The sequence below is a fragment of the Boleophthalmus pectinirostris genome, unplaced genomic scaffold, assembly GCF_026225935.1.
Source record: "Boleophthalmus pectinirostris isolate CB_2022bp ecotype Guang Dong unplaced genomic scaffold, ASM2622593v1 HiC_scaffold_18, whole genome shotgun sequence".
Classification (NCBI taxonomy): domain Eukaryota; kingdom Metazoa; phylum Chordata; class Actinopteri; order Gobiiformes; family Gobiidae; genus Boleophthalmus; species Boleophthalmus pectinirostris.
The window spans coordinates 28,042,389-28,063,275 of record NW_026571133.1 but is presented as its reverse complement, the minus strand read 5'-3'; the positions used below and the strand labels follow the sequence as shown (position 1 = coordinate 28,063,275).

Sequence of the window (20,887 nt, the reverse complement as noted above, 5' to 3'; positions counted from 1 at the left end):
ATGTATTTGAGATTAAAAGGTTTTTTCTGCATCACTTGCTTTTAAAACAAAAATGTAACACAACAATAACACAACAATTCCTTGTGAAAAAGCTAGCACTGAAACACAGACTTGAATAGCCCTAACAGTGCCTTCCGTTGGTTTCCAAAGGTGCAGGCGTACACGTGTCCTCCCCTTAATCATGTCGGCTTAAGATTTGCATACAAATGGGTTGTTAAAGTTGTATCCTGTGCTCTGGCTATCTCCAGATTGAAACATCACTTTTTATTTCCATATTGTGAGAAAGCGGAAGCACCTTTTCACACTTGTGCTAGGGACTTATTCTCACCCACAAAACATGAGCACGTTGCTGGAACTGGGGTCAACCTCCAGGGGCACGAGCTGCTGGAGACACAGCTGTTCGCAGCCGCCATTGAAGCCATCAGTGCAGTCGATGCCCCGGGAGTAGTCATAGCAACCGGACCCATCCTTCATCGGCCTCAGCCCCTCAGGACACTGTGAGGAAAAGGAGAGAGGAAATAGATCAGGAGCAGAGGTCAGCCAGCACATTTTAATCAGGATCAGGCAGCACTTAGGAGCGAGACAGATAGCAATAAAGCAAAGATGAGACAGAAGATAGGCCCACTGGAAAAGGGGATGTTGCAGGAGAGAGAATGAAACATGACAATTAAAATCCATTGTCAAACCCCACGATAGTGCTTCACAAACTGTGGTGCATGTGCCAGTGGGGTCTGAGGTTTCTCTAATGTTGATGGCTATGAGTTTATTTGGTATTTTCTAATATCTGTTTCAAACCTTATTAGTTGAGTTCTTCATCCAGTTTTAATTTTTGCTAGAGATCTTAATACTTAGGTATTCTTTTGACTGCATGTGTGTTTAAATCAAATGTAAATGTTTAATGAATCAGGCCATGCTAAATGAATTGCTTATTTTATGCTGTATATGAATACAGAGGTTATCTGAAAAGTTGTAAAGGGATAATGGATGAGACATATGTATTATCTGGACTGTGTATATTAGGCATGGACTACAAGGACTACAGATGGGAATGAGCTGCCAAGCTACAGACTAGTACAGAGATCTCTACATTATGCTGTAACTGCATTGTGTAATATTCTTAATAGATAAATACATTAAATAAGCTTCACCCTGCGTGGTTGAGAATTCTTTATTTTGAGTTTTAAGTTTCTCACCGGTTTAACCTTCATTTTACAATTACCCCTGGCAAAGATCTTTTTAAATTTAAGTTTGGTCCAGTTTCAGTTCTTGGTGCTGCTTGGCATTACTTACATTTAAGGGTGTACTTTTGGAATTTTCTGTTACAAAGATTACATTTATTAATATGAACACTGCTATTCTTCAGCAAAACTGATAATGATATAGTTAAAGAATGAGATTTTCATATTTTGCAAAGCTTTCACACCAAGTCACATTTTGTCCAAAACCAAAACAACTCAATTTTCTTCATTCATTTATTCTGCTTATTTCATTAATTAAGTGAGATTCCTCTTCCATAGAAAAACTAATTAAGCATTTATATAATGAGGACAAGAGCTACCAAACACAATTATTAAAAACATAATTGTTCTTGACACAAATAATGACCTTGTGTTAATTATGAAACTTTCAGAAATCTCCAGATTTTAGCAAAAAACACATGAGGGACAGCTTTTTGTCTCAACTGGAGGGTTACATTGTTAAAGTGAGGGATTACTCAATTTTCCTACTTAAGTAAAAGTACAGATATAGGAGCAAAAAATACTCATGTAAAGGTATCATATTAATTCATTCTACTTATGTAAAGCATTGGGGTACCTGTACTGAATTGTACTTTAAGAATAAAACGTAAACACATTTCACACAGATTTCTGTTTCCTCAAGACAGGACTTTAACTCAAAACCTTCAGTCAGTATGTTACCATAACCCCTCAGGGAAAAGTACTTGTTATGTTTCAGTCTAATTTAATAATGCAGTGAAGTAGAGATACATGTTCTTAAATGAAGTAAACGCAAAGTATCTAGTCTAGTGCAAAATCTGCTCATGTAAAGCACAGATACCTTAAAATTGTACTAGCACTTTTACTTTTTTACTTTGTTACTTTCCACCACTGACTGTGTAATGTGTCCTACCACAATTATGCAGACGACACTCAGATCTACGTCTCTCTGGCAGCAGGAGACTATGGACCAGTGGACTCACTTGGTCATTGCATCCAACAGATCAGTGTGTGGATGCAAAACAACTTTCTCCAGCTAAACTCTGACAAGACTGAAGTCATAGTGTTTGGTCCACAGAAACAAAGGGACAGTGTCAGCAGTCACCTCCAGTCTCTCTCTCTAAAACCTTCAAATCAGGCAAGAAATCTAGGGGTAATAATGGACTCAGACTTGAACTTTAACAGCCACATCAAATCAATAACATCTGCAGCCTTTTACCATCTAAAAAACATAGCAAAAATCAAAGGTTTACTGTCTAAAGCAGACTTGGAGAAACTTATCCATGCATTTGTCTCCAGTAGATTAGACTACTGTAATGGTCTGCTCACTGGTCTCTCCAAACGAGCTGTGAGACGCTGCAGAACATCCAGAACGCTGCAGCTCGGGTCCTTACTCGAACTAGGAAGTACGAGCACATAAGTCCTGTGCTCAGGTCTCTGCACTGGCTTCCTGTGCCTCAGAGAATAGACTTTAAAGCAGCTCTGCTTGTGTACAAGTCTCTCCATGGCCGAGCACCAAAGTACATCTGTGACATGTTAGTGTCATATGAACCATCTCGCACTCTGAGGACCTCAGGGACCGGCCTCCTGCTGGTGCCCAGAGTCAGGACTAAACAAGGGGAGTCAGCGTTTCAGGTTCATGCAGCTAAAACCTGGAACAGTCTTCCTGAACATGTGAGACAGACTCTTCTGTGATGCTGTTTAAATCCAGGCTCAAAACATTTCTGTTTAACTGTGCATATGACTGAAAGGTTTTCATTCCGCACTCTTCTCTCCAATTTATGTCTCTCTTTTTTTAATTTTAATCTTCATGATTATTTATGTTTTGATTTGTTTTTATTATGATTTTAATGTATTTCTTATTCTGTAAAGCACTTTGAATTACTTTGTGTACGAATTGTGCTATACAAATAAACTTGCCTTGCCTTGCCTTGCCTTAATGCAAACACATAGTGCACAAAGTTTTAGTTTCACTCACAAGTTTCAGATGCTTTATAGGTCTCAAATGTTCAATAGAGGTCAACAAAGCCTTATAAAATACTCAAATACATAAATTATAGCGAGTGCCAAACATTTAGGAATTAGCACATTTTTTTCACACTAAGGTTGGGAGCCCCGTGAGAGCAGATGAATTCACACTAAGTCTAGCACAAACACTGGCATCGTCTCTGTATATTAATGTGTCAATAATAGCTGTTTAATTTGCTCCATCATATGTGCTGGGTGAATTTGTCAGAGAGGGCACCAGTGATGAGAAACCAGTGCATACATACATGGATTCTAACATATAATAGAGATATATCAGATTTTATACTGCAGAACTGTTATAGTATCAGAATTGCATTTTATTTTATTTCAATTACTGTCACAGACACTAATACAAAATCTATTTTATGCTACCTACCAGCTCAGTAAATATTGTATAGCCCAAGAAGTAAACAACAATTTTCCTCTAAAATCAGTTAAACTTATCCAACTTATCCAACAAATCTACATTAATCTTCTGGTTCCCCAATAGTTATTATGTCAGCATGTATCTTACTAAACAACTGCGCAGCAAGAGAGACTGCAGCCGCTGTGGGAGTCATTTATTTTTTTTTCCAATACCAATTTTGCACAATCTTATCTGCACTCTGGTGGTGACTATTTGCTTTAGACAATACACAGTTTTATTGAGCTACATTTTTTCCACAAGTACAAAAGTTACCAAAAAGTGGAAATAAATCTGTAAATAATAAGTTCTCCTAATTACTGACAGGCAGAGGTGACTTCACCGTGCCTGATTAAATGAATGATTTTGAGAAGGGCACTGGACAATGAGGTCAGAGTATACAAAAAAGTCTTAATGTTATAATATCTGCATCCTTTAGTAATTATTTCTGGGAGAAGGTGTAACCAGTTAGATTAGCGCATGTAAATCAATTCACTGACACCAGGAATGCACCAATCCATCTTTTTCATTTCTGATGCTGATAAAAACTCTGTCTTCCTGGAGATATTATTGCTTTGTGTAGAATGTTCCACACTAGAGAATAATCCTATCTATCTCAAGGGAGACAACTGTGGCTACATTACAAGTCAGAGATTTGGTTTGGTTGTGGAGAATTATTGTATTTTTGAACAATAGAAACACCTGTAATGTATAAATACTAGATAGATGTGTTTAATGTCATACCACGGAACATTCCAGTAAAGCAATAACATCTCCATGGAGAAAAGCAGGTGATGGTAGCCAGGCTGGCGCCACCTAGTGCCTCTGCTCAATTTCATTTCTCTCCTGCGACTAGGTCAGGAATTGGAATACACTTAGACGATTTGCAAGAACCTTGGGAGTTGTAGACCACGCATCAGTGAAGAGCTGTGAAGCACCTGTCTGGGTCCCTTTTGTGGTACAGCACAACAGTAAACAAAGCGGTCGAGATGGATGTAGAGTGTAGACAAAGCCATACATTCTGTGTTGGACTTAAAGATTAAAGCCCGAACAAAGAGAATGTTCAGTGAATTTTATCAAGGGGAAAGACATTATTGCCCTTCTTCCTACGGGATTTGGCGCATTACATATGTCATGACCAAATAGCAGTGATTGCTTAAATAAAGATTGGTCAAATAAACAAAGTACCCGCCTACCGTCAAGCAAACAAATCCTAATGCTGTGAGGTCAGACGGTTTCCACGAAGTGAAACTGGCTGATGAATCAGGCTAAGGTGATGGACCCTCCACAGAAAAAGTTGCAATGTGCACTTTTAACTATCAGTCAATAAAAATTTCCTTAAAAATGTCCTAAAACACAGTTAACTTATTATCCGAGAGATCTGTTTGTGTTGTGTACCTGTAATTTATCTTTCAAATAACTACAGAGCCACTTCGTATAAAAAAAAAAGTTAGAACATTGTGAGACATTCTAGACCAAAATCAGCATGTAATATTGCATTATCAGCTGAACTGATCCAACTAATTTTTCAATACCAGTATCGTACCGATGCATCACTAACTGGAACATTATTCACTTGCTGTTTGCTACAAAGGGGCATGTACCTTCTCTGGTGTGCTGTCCACCACTTTCTCTTGGAGATGTTTTTGCTTTTACTGTGGCATAGTAATATCTCTCTTATATGTATTTAACCTGTGCTCTACATGCAAACATGTTTTAATCTCTCTAATATTCCTCAAAAAATGTGGGAAAGGTTGCCTTTACCTGTAACTTGACCTGGTAGTGTTATCTGCGTGTCTCCATAAAGATTGAACATTTCCATGGAGACAATCAGGCAGCAAACTGTTCTCTAGAAAAGTTACATAGTACACCATTAAGATTTCTAACAGAATCCACTGACTTCACAATAACATGGATGAATTCATAGTGGCCACTTCTGTGTATATTACTATAAATGTTAAATTGTTCTTTGTGGTCAAGGAATCAGACTATATAACTGACACAGGCAATATAGGCCAAAGTACATTCCTCAGAAATGTGTAATATTTCTGATTTTGTGCTGATACTGTGTGACAGTTCTTCCATTTCAAAGTCTCTTATACAGAACAAACTCTAAAAGCACCATCCAATTAAATTCATTCTTCATTTTTCTAAATGTTTTGCCACCTGTCTTTGAAATCCTAAAAGAAATTCTTGTGGTGTCCTTCAGTTTTATAAGGACCGGCAGGCATTCATGTCTCCAATCCATCAGTTAAGCACTAGTACAGAGAACTGTTGTCAGGTAAAAATATATCAACACAGATCTTCTGATAAACTGTGAACTATAGCTTACCACAAGGGTTTTGATTTCAACAGGATAAAAAAATAAATACAACAATAGAAAAAGAACACATTTGGGTGGGTTGATGGACACGGTAATTTGATGTTAAGGGGTTTATCTCAACTAAACTCAGCAAAAATTTGTTATTTTGGCTACATAAAATATATCAAGTGTGTAATTAGATCATGAAAAACAAAACAAAAAACACCCCTCAGCAAACAGCAGAGACTTCAGGTAAGGAAGATACCATGCTATCAAACTTATAAAAATTCTCATTAGAAGACACCCACACTTGTCAAATATCAGTTCGGGTTGACTCCATTAGTTCTGGTTCCCACGGCTTACTTAAATACAAGTATTTGTGCATAGTACTGAAGATTTTTCTTCAATATTGAACTGCTGTTGTGTACAATACATGACAATGTAAACAATATTGATTAATGCCCTGTTATTAAAGACTATATTAAGATGCATTGACTACCTATTAGTACTAACATTTGATTTTTTCATTGTATTGATAGTGTATGATGATCTATATATGTTGTAGAACAATACTAAATACCTGAAAATGATCAATAATATCAATCAATCAAACTTTATTTATAGAGTAATTTACAATACCCAAGGTCACTGAAGTGCTTTACATTAAAATATAACTGTAAATGTAATAAATGTATGTCTTCGTTAACGTTAAGTCTTTTTTACCAGATTAAACCCTGCACTAAAACACTCCCATGTGTTTGAATTGGGCACCTTCTTTTAACTGAACAAAGAATAGCTTTTAACCACACAGTTTCAGTGTCCCACATGGGGCATTGCCAAAGACTGGGAGAGGATGAGTGCGTAATATATTCCAGTGGGGTGTGTGTTCCGATCTGAGCCTTCACCAAAGCGTCCCGTGTGTTCTTCCATCTTCAGAGAGGAGCTCAGATCTCAGAGCCGTTTACTGGATCTCGTGAATGTAATGCTAAATCGCGCAGTAGAGAGAGATTGGAGCCATTCATCACACTGAGGGAGCGGGCTGTGGGAATAGCTGTCTGTAATTCACCATTGTCATGAATGCTCTGCTCCAATGGAATGACTAGAAGTTAGCCATTAGCTTGGTCTGCTAGCCACTTTGTGTTTTGGCTGAGAAAATCGCTCCCTAGACAGATAATTGAATTTCTTTTCTCTCCTTTGTGGTTAGTCAATGACAAACTCAAAAACCATGCTTACACTACGATGGTGTGAGGACATGCACAAAAGGGTGTATGTTGGAAAGAAGATTAAGAGACAACATTAAAAACATATGTGTAAAGAGAAATCCAAATTGGATCGTGTAATTGCAGCCTTTCTATGCTTATAAAAGTCCCATTCTAACCAATTCCAAAATAAAAATTAAATAAATAAGATTTCTATACAACATGTGGTTGCAGGAACTGGGTCCTCTTCTGTCTTGATTGAATTCTTACTTGATTATTATTGTAAAAATAAGAGACATCCACTCCTTCATCCTCAAAGCACATTTGAGGATGAAGTGAAGTGAAGTGATTTGTGTTTTTTGCAATAAAAAGGTAAAAAGGAAAGGAAAAACAAACAGAATAGGTCTTTCAGGGTCATTACGGAGAATAAAAAGATTTAGTTTAAGGCTCACATTTCTTTCCATTATCATCTTTCCTGGGCTTGTGAAGATTCAAGATATAGAGGTGCATGTTTGGGGAGATGAACAATGGTTATGTTGTTGGAAGCTTTCTCCATGTATGTAATCTACCATTTTCAGAATTCAATACAAAATAAAGATTTATCTCTTCCATGAAAAATATCTTAAATGTGCTTGAAAATGATAAACCAAACACTTATAGTAGTAAAAACTCCTTCCTTATTTTTTAATGATTGCAGCTTAACTTAAGCAGATGGTACAAAAATGTCCCTTTAAGGGCTAATAAACCCTATTTATCAAAATGATTTATCTATCCAACTTTGGCCTGTAGTTTCATATTACACCCTGAGTAAAACACTACCACTTTTCTCAGATTGGAGGGATATAACACCCACACTAATTAGACAATTAATCATTGCAAATGGTTTTAATTTCTCTATGAGAGGAGTTTGGTCTGTGCTCCACTAAATGACACACTTGGAACTATGTTTAAGCAATGATGTCAAAATAAATAGATGAGGGGGTTATTAGAATGCATTTGCAGCAGAGCTTCACTGGTAATGAGCTAAGAGAGTTTAGGAGTGCAGAGCTGTGGGGACTGAGAGGAGACTGAGCTGGAGGAGGTGAAGATGAAGTGAAAACCTTTGTTTGTTATTCTGTGCATCCCTGTTGAGTCTTTATTCAAACTAAAGTCAGCCAAGCAGAAAGCTGACTGCATGCTGACAGCTCATCTTTTAAACTTGGCTTTTGGAGAGTGTCAAATATTTTAATCAACTATAAGGCAAAGGCTACACAATTCTAGATAAATTATACACACTATTACTTGTTACAATAAATATGTATTGTAGTGATTTTTACCTTTACTCTTTACTCTCTAATGGCTTTTGGCTGCTATAAATGGCTTAATTATTCAGATTCTATTGCAATACTATTAGGTTATAGTGGCACCTGAATCATGATATATATTTATGTATCAGCATATGCTCACTTTTAGGATACTGATAGCCCTTGACATGCAGTATTTTGCACAAGTAAACACATCTTTCTTCGTCTTGAAGTACAACATTTAAATGATGAAGTCAAAATAGTGTGTTGCCAAGAATGTATCCAAACAACTTTACTTGCAACATCCCAACAGGGACACAACTGATGAAAGATACGCCGGTAATATTCTGCCATCTGCTGCTCTTCCCCAAACTTTCATTAGAGAGACAAATCCTGATGTTGGGTACAACAATGAGCCATAAGAAAATTATATACAACACTTTCCTTCAAACTTCAAAAAAAGAAGAAGAGAAGGAAAAGCTACATTCATTGAATACTGAATTTGTGCAAACAGCCTCAAGAGAGCTCCCATCTTCTCTCACACACTGTGCATGACATGGTACATTGACCATGGGTTCAGCAGGACTTTGGACATTACATATACCCCAGTAGGTCAATGTGGATGCTCCCTCTGGGAACACAATATTCTAAATGAAGAAAATATGTTCTGTTCTAACTCAGCTACTGTACACTTTATATATAGTAAAACTGCTCTCTACAGTTTTGGTCGGTTCTATTTCTAGATTTGAAAATCCATAAACAATAAAAATACATGGCAATTTTAGGTGGCACTGATATAAATACAATTTGTCCAGATACATATAACTATACTACATAGACATAACTACATATAACTAATAAGTACTAATGTCAAATTCATTCAAATTCAATTCAATTTAAATCAGTCTATAATAATAGAAATAATGTATTAAAACTTAAACTAAAAGGACAAGACAAGATGGTTAATGAACATACATGAGATACATGCTGTAAACACACCGGATTGTAGTCACAGGCTAGTTACCATCTGTCGCTCTGCATTTGCTCTCACAAACTTACTCACACTCACACACTGCCATAGGAGATTAGAGGCAAGGTGGATGAAGGTGTCTTGCCCAGGGGCTCAAAGACTTGTTCAGTTGAGTTTTGAATCAAGAACTTTGGAGTTGGTGGAGCAGGATTCTAACCAGTGTCACTACCACTCAACTATGGCACCAGGTTTTCCCCACAATCTTCCATCCTAGTACTAACCAGGCTTCACTGCACTTAGCTTCTGAGATCAGACAAGCTCGGGTAATCTAAAGTTGGTATGGTCATAATTCAGGGCTAAATTGTGCCTAAATCAGTATTCAATCATACCTAAATGCAGTGTGGATAAAGCGCACCATAAAGCACACCAGAAAGTCTGCACATTCTACAATGATCAATTACTGTTTGGTGAAGTGCATTTGTGTAGAACCATCAGAAGAAAACTGTTGCTGTGAAGTTGCTGCTATGAAGAATTCATACAAAAACCCTAAATTGTAAATCTCTAAAACTGTCTTTTAAAACTGAATCCTACCTGTAAAGCACTTTAAGTGCTTTAAAGTTGAAAAAAAGCACTCTATAAAAATGTACCGTTTTACCATTTACCAAAAAAGCATGCCTACTTCTAACTCCGCCCTCTTCATTCAAAACACCATCCTCATCACTGTAAAAAGCCATTTCCCCAGAGTCTAATTGAGTATATTAGAAATTCATGTCAGTCATCTTAAAAGCAGTAGACAGTGAAGCAATGACAATGGGCTTGAAACATCTTCCTCTCTGTGCCATAGACTGATACAATTACACAAACTCACAGTGAAAAAACTGTACAGAACTGCGATCACTGAACAACCAGATGGCCTCTCCACTCCTTTGTATTAATCAGCCCCACACTGAGACATGCCATTTGAAACAATTCCAGAATAAAAACAGTATTATTCCGTTAAAGAGCACAATTCATGGTCTACTGTAGCTTAATTGCTCTGAAGGAAACCAAACAACCTTGAGAAGCACATGTTGGTCTCCTCAAAAGAATTACTTCAGATTTCAGACATGTTGCTTCAATCTACTGACATTCTGAAGTGTTTGGAGTGTTTATAAATCATGTTACTTTTACTTATCTTTAGATCTATAACCGTATATGGGGTAATGGCAGATATTTTGCACTGACAAATCTGCCTCAGTGCATCTCCTTTGTTGAATGAGCTGAACTCCTGAATGAGCATTTAACTATGTCCACACTGTTGTCATGTCCCTGAGCAAGACACATAATCCATTTTGTTTGTAAGAGTACATCTAATGTTTATAATTTTGTATACACTTGAATTAACACACTTCTTTCTTCAGAACTTTAATTACAATCTTGAGAAGAACCTTGAAGACTATACATATTCAGAGCTTTTCCTTCTCCTTAGAGGAACCACTTTTAATTTCAGCCCATGTTGGCAGGGATAATACAGACTGTCTGTATTCTGGCTGTGTGTAAATGTTAATAAAAACATATCCCGGGGCTGTGTGCTGTGCAGGCTGGACAAACAATCCAAAGGGTTATTAGCGCCCAGTCTCATTCATATTTGAAACCGTTTTACATTCACCTCTAGAACTCATAAGTATTCCGCTCGGAGATGTGTAAATGTCTCCTCGGTCTTGCTCTCTGACGGCAGTATTACACCTCTGAGATGGTGACCTGCTGCACCTCCAATCTCCAGGTTGGTTTGTCATAAATTATACAGATTGAATAAAGAAGAGCACTTGTTTGGGAGCCAGATGAAAAAAAAAGCATTTATTGTGTCCTAAAGGCATGTTAATAATGACAAAGTATTGACAAAGTATGCCTGTATTACTATGGGAAACATTTAGAGGAGACCAAACATACCAGTGAATAGTGAGAGTTTAGAGCAAGGAGAAGCAGAATAGAGTAATATTTTCTTTTGTTTATAATAAGATTTACACAGAAATACTCTCATCCAATATTTGATATTGTTATGTTATTAATACTGGCAAGAGTTTGAAAAGAGAGCTGTTGTTGTGATATTGATTTTAAATAACAATACTAGTAATGATAATTGTAGCAGTACACAGAGAACTCTTGTATATAGCATATATATTTGTAATTCGATATTCCTTTATATATATATATATATATATATATATATATATATATATATATATATATATATATATATATATACTTTTTTTACTTTTTTTTTTACTTGTACATATATACATATATATTTATATAATTGCCTTCTTATATAAATGCCTTATTTGACACAAGCCTCTTGTTATTTTTGCTACTTATTTTGAATGTATTATTACCATTTACATTTTTCCTCATTGCTATAATAACATCTTGTGATGTGTGAGCTACTGTGTCCAAATAATTTTCCTTGTGGAGCAATACATTTTGTCTAAGTCTAAGTCTAAGTCTAAGAATGTTTTTTCTTTTGAAGTAGACAGCAGTAATTTCTTTGTAATGGGGTTACATTTTGTCTAAATTTGTCTTTCGGTTTGGGGAAAAAGGAGACACATGCTGTCATTGTGGTAGAAGGAATGTTTTGAGAATGAAATCAGGTGTAGGAGCCATTATGGTAATGCTGACTAAATCAGACTGAATCAGGTAAATCAGAGTCTGTGTGACTGAGTGGTCTAAAAAGCAGTGCCTCGAAAACAACGTGAGCTTTGTTGATTCTACAAAGATGTCAGATAAACACACAGCTTAGCACAAGTGTCAATAATCAAATGCTAAGTAAGCTGAATTATAACCCCATCCCAGCTCTTAATAGCTCACCAAAACAACCTTCAGCAAATGAGACGCCTCATCAGTTTAATAGCTTTACAACACAGATCCGCCCAGTGCTGTCAAACTGTTGGCAACACAACTGTTCTTCTATTCACACCCTCTGCCCTATAGGTCTAAGTATTCATAATAAAATAAATAAATACATAAAAACTTGCAATGAAAAAAAAAAAAAGAAGGTAATTTCAATGAACAGTTTTGAATATTAGGTGCATTGTGTAACTTTTCTGGTGGAGAATCTGTCAAAAGCTTGGAGACGTTATTACTTTCCCTGGTACGTACGTACGTACGTACGTACGTACGTATGTATGTATGTATGCATGTATGCATGTATAGTATTAAACCTTTCTATCTTCATGGAGACAAACCAGACCAAGCTACAGGCGAGATCTGTGGAGAAGCAATCTCACTCATTGTGAGGATGCCTGTTTTTCCAGGCATTTTTTGAGTTATAAAACCACATGTAATTGAATAAATGTAAGGTAGAGCTGTTTAATGTCATACTGTGGAAGATTCCAGGCAGAGCAATGACACATTTATGAAAACAAGCAAGTAACTAAAAAGTTACACAGTGTAACTTTAATTTAAAAGAATAATTTGCCATTAAAAGAGCAAACTCCAAAAAAAAAGAAAATAGAGCAAAGAACCAGACACAGTAGAATGGGCAATATCCGTACCACATTTTTTTCTAAATCTTCTAATTTGGTGTGTGGTGGCCGCAGAATATTTTTGACCAAAATCACTGGAAAACACTATCTATTGTTTATTGGAATGCAGATCCCACATATAGGTTAAATTGTAAAAAATATTTTTAAGGACATCCAAATATTTCTCTTACCATACACCCAGAGGAGTCGAGCTGCCGGTCAGTCACACATTTGAAGTTCTTCTTGCAGCCTCCATTATCTTTGGAGCAGTCCCTCACAGGTCCAAATGAAGACAGCAGGTCATCCACACTCTCAAAGTAAGTGGACAACATGGCCTCCTCCCTGTTTACATACAGAAAAGGCAAATCAATACAGACACCCAATCAGAATAAATTAGTTTTTATGCCCTACTCCTACTACTTTTGCCAACACTAATGATCATAATTCTCTTATATATGGCCTATAGCTACATGGTATACACACAGTATACACCAAACCAAAAAGCTACCTTTGCCCTATTTAAATACAGTAGTGAAAATGGTATGAAAATCCCCATGGAGGCTGTGTTGTGCTTTTTGACACTTGCATGATTTTCGTAGTTGTAAAAATACTAGTAAGAGCAAAAACTTTAGTAGTGTACTGGGGAGATGCTGTCTGTCATGTAAAACTTTTGTTCACAGCCAGAAATGTTTTCTCTTCTCTTCTTTCCCAAACTTTTTTTTTTTTTTTTTTCAAAATAAGTTATCTGACTGTAAGCTATAGTATATTTTAATGCTTCAACACAACAACATCTAAATGAGTTGCCTTAGGGATGTGCTGTTCCTGTTACCTGCAGTTTTAATTGTTTTCCTTTTCAGTTCATTTTAAAAGTATTCTTCAGCACCACTTGTTTTCAAAAATAAGCAATTGTACATGTAAAGCTACCAGCCCCAATTTCAAAAAGATACCTCAGTCCAATGTAAATGGAATTTGCATTAGTGCTTTGGTATGAATGTGGTGTGTGCATGAGCGTTAATGGGGTCGAAGGGACCAATGACACAGATTGGCAGACTCAATAATATAATTCCCCATGGCTGCTGTGGCTTCCATAGTAGCTTACCACCAAGTGTGGAGTAAATTAATAATGCACTGTAAAGCACTAAGGGTGTCTTCAAAGTCACTATATAAATCCAACGCATTACAAAACAAATGCTGAGCTACCAAGTATCTCAGTTGTCCCTGTTATGCTTTGTAGTGTGACCCCTGTATTTTTTTATATTTTTAAGAGTCAGTTGTTACAAAAAATGATTTAGCTGACTGACAAAATACAAATAGCAGTGTTGACAGTAATACACAGTAATTTGCCATTGACCAGCACTGTGGAACTGCTGTTAACTTGAGTTCTTTGCACTGTGCCCACACACTGAGAACCCCGACTGTTAGAGCCATAGAGGGGGGTCCAGTTCCCTGTGCTCCTCCAGAAAGTCCAACCAAAGTAACAAGACCACTGGGAGCACAGCAGGGCTGAGGTGAATCCACTCAACAAACAGTGACATGATCTTCAGTGATAAGACAGATGTCCAGCTGAGCAGCAGGATTTGGAGTGCTGAGGCTGCTACAGATGCTTCCTGCCTCTGTTTCACTCTCACTTAAAAATAGCTTGGGGAATAAATGAAAAGCACTTAAGATGACTTTTTAATTTGAGTGTCTTTTATATTTTATTTAAATGATAGATATGCAGAAAGATTTTAACACATTAGCAACAACTTCCTTTACAATCTCAAAAGTTTCTCACCACATGTGCCATGGAGGAGACTGCAAATCTTTCCTTATGACCTCTTTAGTCATTACTCTCACTCACTCACTCACTCATGCACTCACATACCACATTAACACATAAATGGGCAAAGTGTCTTGCCCAAGGTCACAGTGCACAGTCTGTACTGGTCTGAACTAGAATTGAACCATTACATATATATATATATATATGTGTGTGTGTGTGTGTGTGTGTGTGTGTGTGTGTGTATATATATATATATATATATATATATATATATATATATATATATATATATATATATATATATATATATATATATAAAAAAGCAATCAGGCTATACCAGACCCACTAACATCAAAATGCTGTAAATAATATGTGTGATCCTACAACCCCAGATGTGCATGTGCGAATGCAAACAAATGACACTATAGGGGCCACTTCTGTGCTGAGGTGCACTGCACAGAAAAAAGAATTGCCTGTATTCAAGCCTGGATAAGCTTTATTTACTCTATGGCTATGTAAAGAGGGATGTGGCTTTGTCTATAAATCTTCAGTCACCAGTCAGTAACAGGACTGTAAAGAACTTTGTGTCACATCCTGTTTGCTTGAAAAGATTTTCATGAATCAAGTTTTCATTTTTGACTGATTAATTGAGTGGCAACCTGTGTTCTACCACAAACAAACAAAGCAAACAAAAAAAATACAATCTCTCTCTGGTGTGATTGTCCCCATGGCTCCTACTTTTTCCTGAATTCAATTCTTTATGGCTTATTTACTGACTGAGGTTAAATCTCATTGTCAACACAAATGAAATCATTAATTTGGGCTAAATCAAAACTAATAATTATTGTTTCCCTGGTACAAACTATCTCTATTTCTACACTCCTCCAAACACAGAGATAGGTGTAAAAGCTGTAGGTAAGTGTCGATGGGGATTTAGCCATGTAGACCAGGGCCACATAGTGCCCTAAATAATGAAAGCCAAAACATTAAGGTTGGTTGTTGAAAATAGGACAGGATATAGTCCATTCCCTGAAGGGCCCTGGACCCCTTCCTACTCTGGAGCTGCCCATGATGAGGAGAGCCAGGCAGTTAGGCAGTCTCCCTGTGGGGAAGTGTTGGTACATGGTAGAAAGAGAGAGAGAGTTTGGACATATGGGCTGCTTTGGGCATGCTACAGAATGGAGAGAAACCGTGGTGGTGTACTTTGGCCCAAGCCTGTGTACCCTGGTTTGCATAAAATATGAAAGAAAATTGGAAATGCTGCCAAACGAAAATTGTGAGGAGTAAAAGGTTGAAATTGGATTTTGTGGGAGCCTGGGGAAAAAGAAAAACTGTTTTGTGGTGTCTTTTGTAGTACACTTGCTCCTCTTTGCCTCTAGTATTATTGTTCCAATGCTGGCAATATACAGAGGAATGAGAATGTGTTGTTTTTACTGTGCACCCATCCAATGACTGTGGCACGATCCCTACTGTAAATCATATTGCCAGCACTTTACTATACAAGTGTTCAAACCACAGACCAAATTTGCCACCTTTAGTGTATCAATTATGTTGACCATGAATACATTTTGATACATTTTATATTACTGCAAAGATTATGATGGAAGTGATGGTGAGTTAGAAATATACACCTGTGTAATCCCTCTGTTGTCCATGATCCCCAACAAAAAAGGCTGAATTCTGTCAACTGGACAAAAGTTTATTAAGAGTGCATACATTCCAGCACTCATTCCAGGAGCAGATATAGAGTTCAATAGTGACGTCTCGCTTTCGTTCTGGAGGTAAAATTTTCCATTCATTTTCCCATAGAGTTTTTTAAAAATTCAAATGTTAAGAGACCATTGTGGACGCTAACGAGTGACATGTAACTAATATCCATATCCATCCAGTTGTTTTAAAATGTTTTAATAACTTAGCGGTTTACAAAGTTCAGAAAAAGACTTATTACTAGAATTATTGGTCTTGTGGTCATTTGTAGCCCTGAACAAGTCTGTGGGAAAAATTAACTATTAAGCTCCATTTGCTATATTGTTTTGCAATTTTGGGATATTTAACTCCCGTGCCAGAGCTCCCATTTCAAAACTGAAGAAGCTACTGTATAAGAAGTGAAATGTGTTCATTCCAAATATAACTTTTGGACCATGGACAGTGTTTTACTACTTACAGACCTAAATGGCAGGCAGCTTTCACTTAGTCTATTGCCAAAAGATCAAGCCAAAACCTCCCAAACACTCCACCATTGTGCACCCCATGAAAGTTTCATTTTCAACTACTTGTGCACTTCTCCTTTATTTACAATCACCCAAGTTATTGCTTACTGCAGCAAGAATGAACATTGTCCTGCTATTGTACTTTTGCACAGTCTCTCATTTCTGTCATGTCCTCCCTTTCACTATATTTTGCAAATCAATTTCTCAGAATTTGACAGGCAACACATGGCATTGTGCGTGTCAGCCCTCTCTGCCAGCCACTGAAAGCATTGACAAATGACTCCTTAATTCTGAGGCAAACCCTGAGTGGGAGGTGAGGCAGCCAGAAAGAATGGCCTGGCTGGGGCTGTGAGCTGCATGCTGATTGGTTGTCATGGACTAAGGGAGTTGTAAGTCAAAGATGGAGAAGTAATCAATTTTACGAGGCGCCTGTTGCAAGGAAAGCCCAGAAAGAGCACACCCAGCAAAACAATACTATTTACAAAAGTTTCCATCTGTAGAGTATAGATTTTCAGTTTACGTTTGATTAATAGAAGTCATTGCTGTTAAGCACAACACAACCATCAATCATCAAATTGAAGGATTGGGGCAAATAATTCTCTTTTAATTTGAAAAACTACCCATTTCCTGCGACTAAATGGTTTCCAAATCATTAGCTAATCACAATGGCCTTGAGACTCCATTGGCTGACCCGGCGGCGCATTGCTTGCATCTAAACACTGAGTAATGCACTTGTTATGAATCTCCTTTTCTGCTTCTTGCTTTTGCAGATGATGAATGGCCACACGACTTCGCCCAAAGTTAGAGAGCTGCTCTGACGTGATTACGGGCCGCGTTATTGGTCTGCCCCTGCACTTGATTAATGCTCTTGTTCCAGCACACCCCACAAATATGCTGACTCTCATCAACCACCTTCGTCATTGAATAGACCCCGTTTTCCTTAAGTTTTGCCTCATCACTGCAGGGAAGTTTATTGGAAGAGTGCCTTGACAGTAAACTTCGAGAGGATTTTGAGAAAGATTCATTGATCTTCTGTTGCTTATTCCAGTAAGGGTTTGTGGTTGACAGGAGGTTTTTCCACTTAAAGCAGTGAACAGCCAGGACAAATGGTCATTCAGTCGCTTGTCTGAGGGGAGAGCAAACATAGGCCCTGTGGGTATACTGTATGTCCCATGGTACGCACACCACAAAGCCAGATGGGTATCTAAGTGGTGATTACGAAATAGCCCACGGAGAATACATCAAGATTGTTAGCCATTGTGCATTGTCTAACCCAGACCTGGGTATTGTATAGCTCCCGGGCCACATACAGCCCTTTGGTTGACTCTGACCGGCCTGTTTAAACTCATTTCGGATTACAAAATAAACATATTTCATAATTTTACTTCATACACAGACTAAAGCTGCATATTTTAGAGGTGTTTTTTAAATGACATTGTTTATAAGGCAACCTCACTTTTTCATTGCTTGTCATAACATAAACTCTTACCAGTCTTCCCAGCTTGTCATAACAATGCTATTTAGTGCTTTTTTATAAAGAAATAAAATTAATATTATGCAGAATTGAGTGTTTTGGCCCAGCCCTCCATAATATTTTCTGTTTCTCATGTGGCCACATGGAAAAAAATAATTGCCCACCCCTGGTCTAACCCTTAGGCCCCAAGCTGCTGAGAGAGGCAGCTCGGTAATAGGACTGTTAAGGGACTCAAAATTAATACATTTAATACCCTGAAGTCTGAGACAAGCATTAGACATGCTGTTTGGATCAGCTAACCCCTCTGCCAATGTGCACCTTTCTTTAAAATGCAGATGTGCATTGACAGAGGAGTAGAATAAGATTTATAGATTTAATTTGTGGACTGTGTCAGGCCTCACAGCTGCATTGACTTATTGGCGGTGGCACTTTTTGATGGTTCACTTGATCACAGTAAGTGTGGTCATTTATCAGCCGTGCAGGACGTCACCAGCCACTCACTGTTATTAACACTTTATGGACCAAAATAGGGCTTTTTGAACACAGTTACAAAGGCATGGGACAGAGGGCAATGTTATATTGCAGATGTTATACTGTGCAATATGGCATTCCACAGTGACCGCTCACTTCGAAGTACAGGAAATATCTTTCCCATTCATTTTCTTCACAGGCTTGTACATGTTAAAGTTTTGGTTACTAATGACCACATTAGTTATTTATCACATTGCTGGTTAGCCTCTATTGTGTCTTTAATCTCTTAATATTAGATTTTTTTGTGGTCTAAAGTCTAAAGGAAAAATGAATGGGAATTTTACTGCTGGAACCTCAGTTGGCTTAAACTTTTGAGCTCTCCAAATTATGGCTGTATAAATTTGGCCAATAGTACCAACAGACAACAATCACAACTTGACCTTATCAGTTTAGAATTACCAGTCTGGGATTGAGTTCATTTCTGAGGATACCTGTGCTGGAACTTTTTCAAACAATTTTTCATCCATGAATTAACAATATTTTTATCTAAATGGGTAAGAAGAAAGAATAACAATCTGAACTGCAATGCACAACAGTACAGTCCCTGACAAAAGTCTTGTCGCTTATCCATTTTGTAGAAACAAAAGCTTATAACCTGACTTTAAATGAATCGATTGGTTTTAGAAATGTCTCATATGAAGCTAAAACCCTCCCAAATCATGTTCAATATACTAAAATAAATTTGCTTCACTGAAGAAAGATTGATCATTTAATGAACACAGAAAGGTCAGATTTTGGCAAGACAAAAGTTTTGTTGCCTACAGAAAATTGAACAAATAATTTACTTCAAATACAAAAATATGTTGCATAACGTCAGTGAATGAAGTAGTGGTGCTGTGAGATCCATATTTAATATCTTGTATGACTTCCATGAGCTTGAAGGACTGCCCCATGCGGTTCGACAATGAGTCATACAATTTGTTGATGAAGTCATCAGGAATAGCAAAGAAAGCGTCTTACATGCCTCCCAGAGTTCATCAAGATTCTTTGGTTTTGCCTTCCATGCTTCCTCTTTCATTCTACCCCAGACATGCTCAATGATGTTCATGTCTGGTGACTGGGCTGGCCAGTCCTGGAGCACCTTGATCTTCTTCACCTTGAGAAACTTTGATGTAGAGATAGAAGTATGTGATGGAGCACCATCCTGCTGCAAAATTTGACCCCTTTTATGGTTGGGAATGTAAGAGGTAGCTAATACTTCTTGATATTTTAGGCTATTGATATTGCCTTCCACCCTGCAAATGTCTCGCACACCCCCATACTGGATGGAACCCCAGACCATGATTTTTCCACCACCAAACTTAACTGTTTTCTGGGTGAATCTTGGATCCATGTGGGCTCCAGTAGGTCTCCTGCAATATTTGTGGCAGCTGTGATGTAATTCAACTGAGGATTCATGTGAGAAATCCACCTTCTGCCACTTTTCCAGTGTCCATCCTTTTAGCAGGCTGTGGGCCTTGGCAAATGCCACACGGTTTTTTAATTGCCTTTTGTTTAGTGCTGGTTTCTGTGCACTGATTCGACCATGGAGGTCATTTCCAGACAGAATTCTACAAACTGTTGTGGTTGACACAGGGACTTGAGGTGACCAGGCCTGGTGGAGCTCTGCTGCAGTGGAAAAGGGGCTGGCCTTGGATTTTCGAATCAACAAACGGTCCTCCCGAGCAGTTGTCTTGCAGCGTCTGCTGGACCTGGGCTTGTCAAAAACATCTCCAGTCATTTCAGATCTTTTTCTTATTTTTTGTACTTGACGCTGAGACACATTGAAGGTGTCACCACCTCAGCAGTGGATCTGGTCTTCAGCCTCTTGATAATTAATGCTTTGGTCTCAGGGTGGATCTTAGGCATGTTGTGGAGGTCAAGTTGCAGTTGATGTGAAGGTCTGGTGTGCTGGGGTTCTTTTTATACACACCCACTAATTGATTGATCAGTAACTGATCACAGGTGAGGCTGTAATCTAGGATTGGGTGCATCATATGACAAGGCGACAAGACTTTTGTCTTGCCAA

The 20,887-nt window shown here is 37.7% G+C and overlaps 1 protein-coding gene across 2 annotated transcripts in view; it reads right to left on the bottom strand.

Moving 5' to 3' along the window:
* The window catches only part of LOC110160621 (astrotactin-2), a 213,133-nt gene that overhangs the window by 74,328 nt on the left and 117,918 nt on the right, over positions 1–20,887 (bottom strand). For both annotated transcript variants that reach the window (XM_055153913.1, XM_055153914.1), the window contains 2 exons: positions 13,094–13,244; positions 329–495 (listed from right to left, as the gene is read on the bottom strand). In XM_055153913.1, coding sequence (XP_055009888.1) covers positions 329–495; positions 13,094–13,244 — 318 coding nt within the window. The remainder of the gene's footprint in view (positions 1–328; positions 496–13,093; positions 13,245–20,887) is intronic.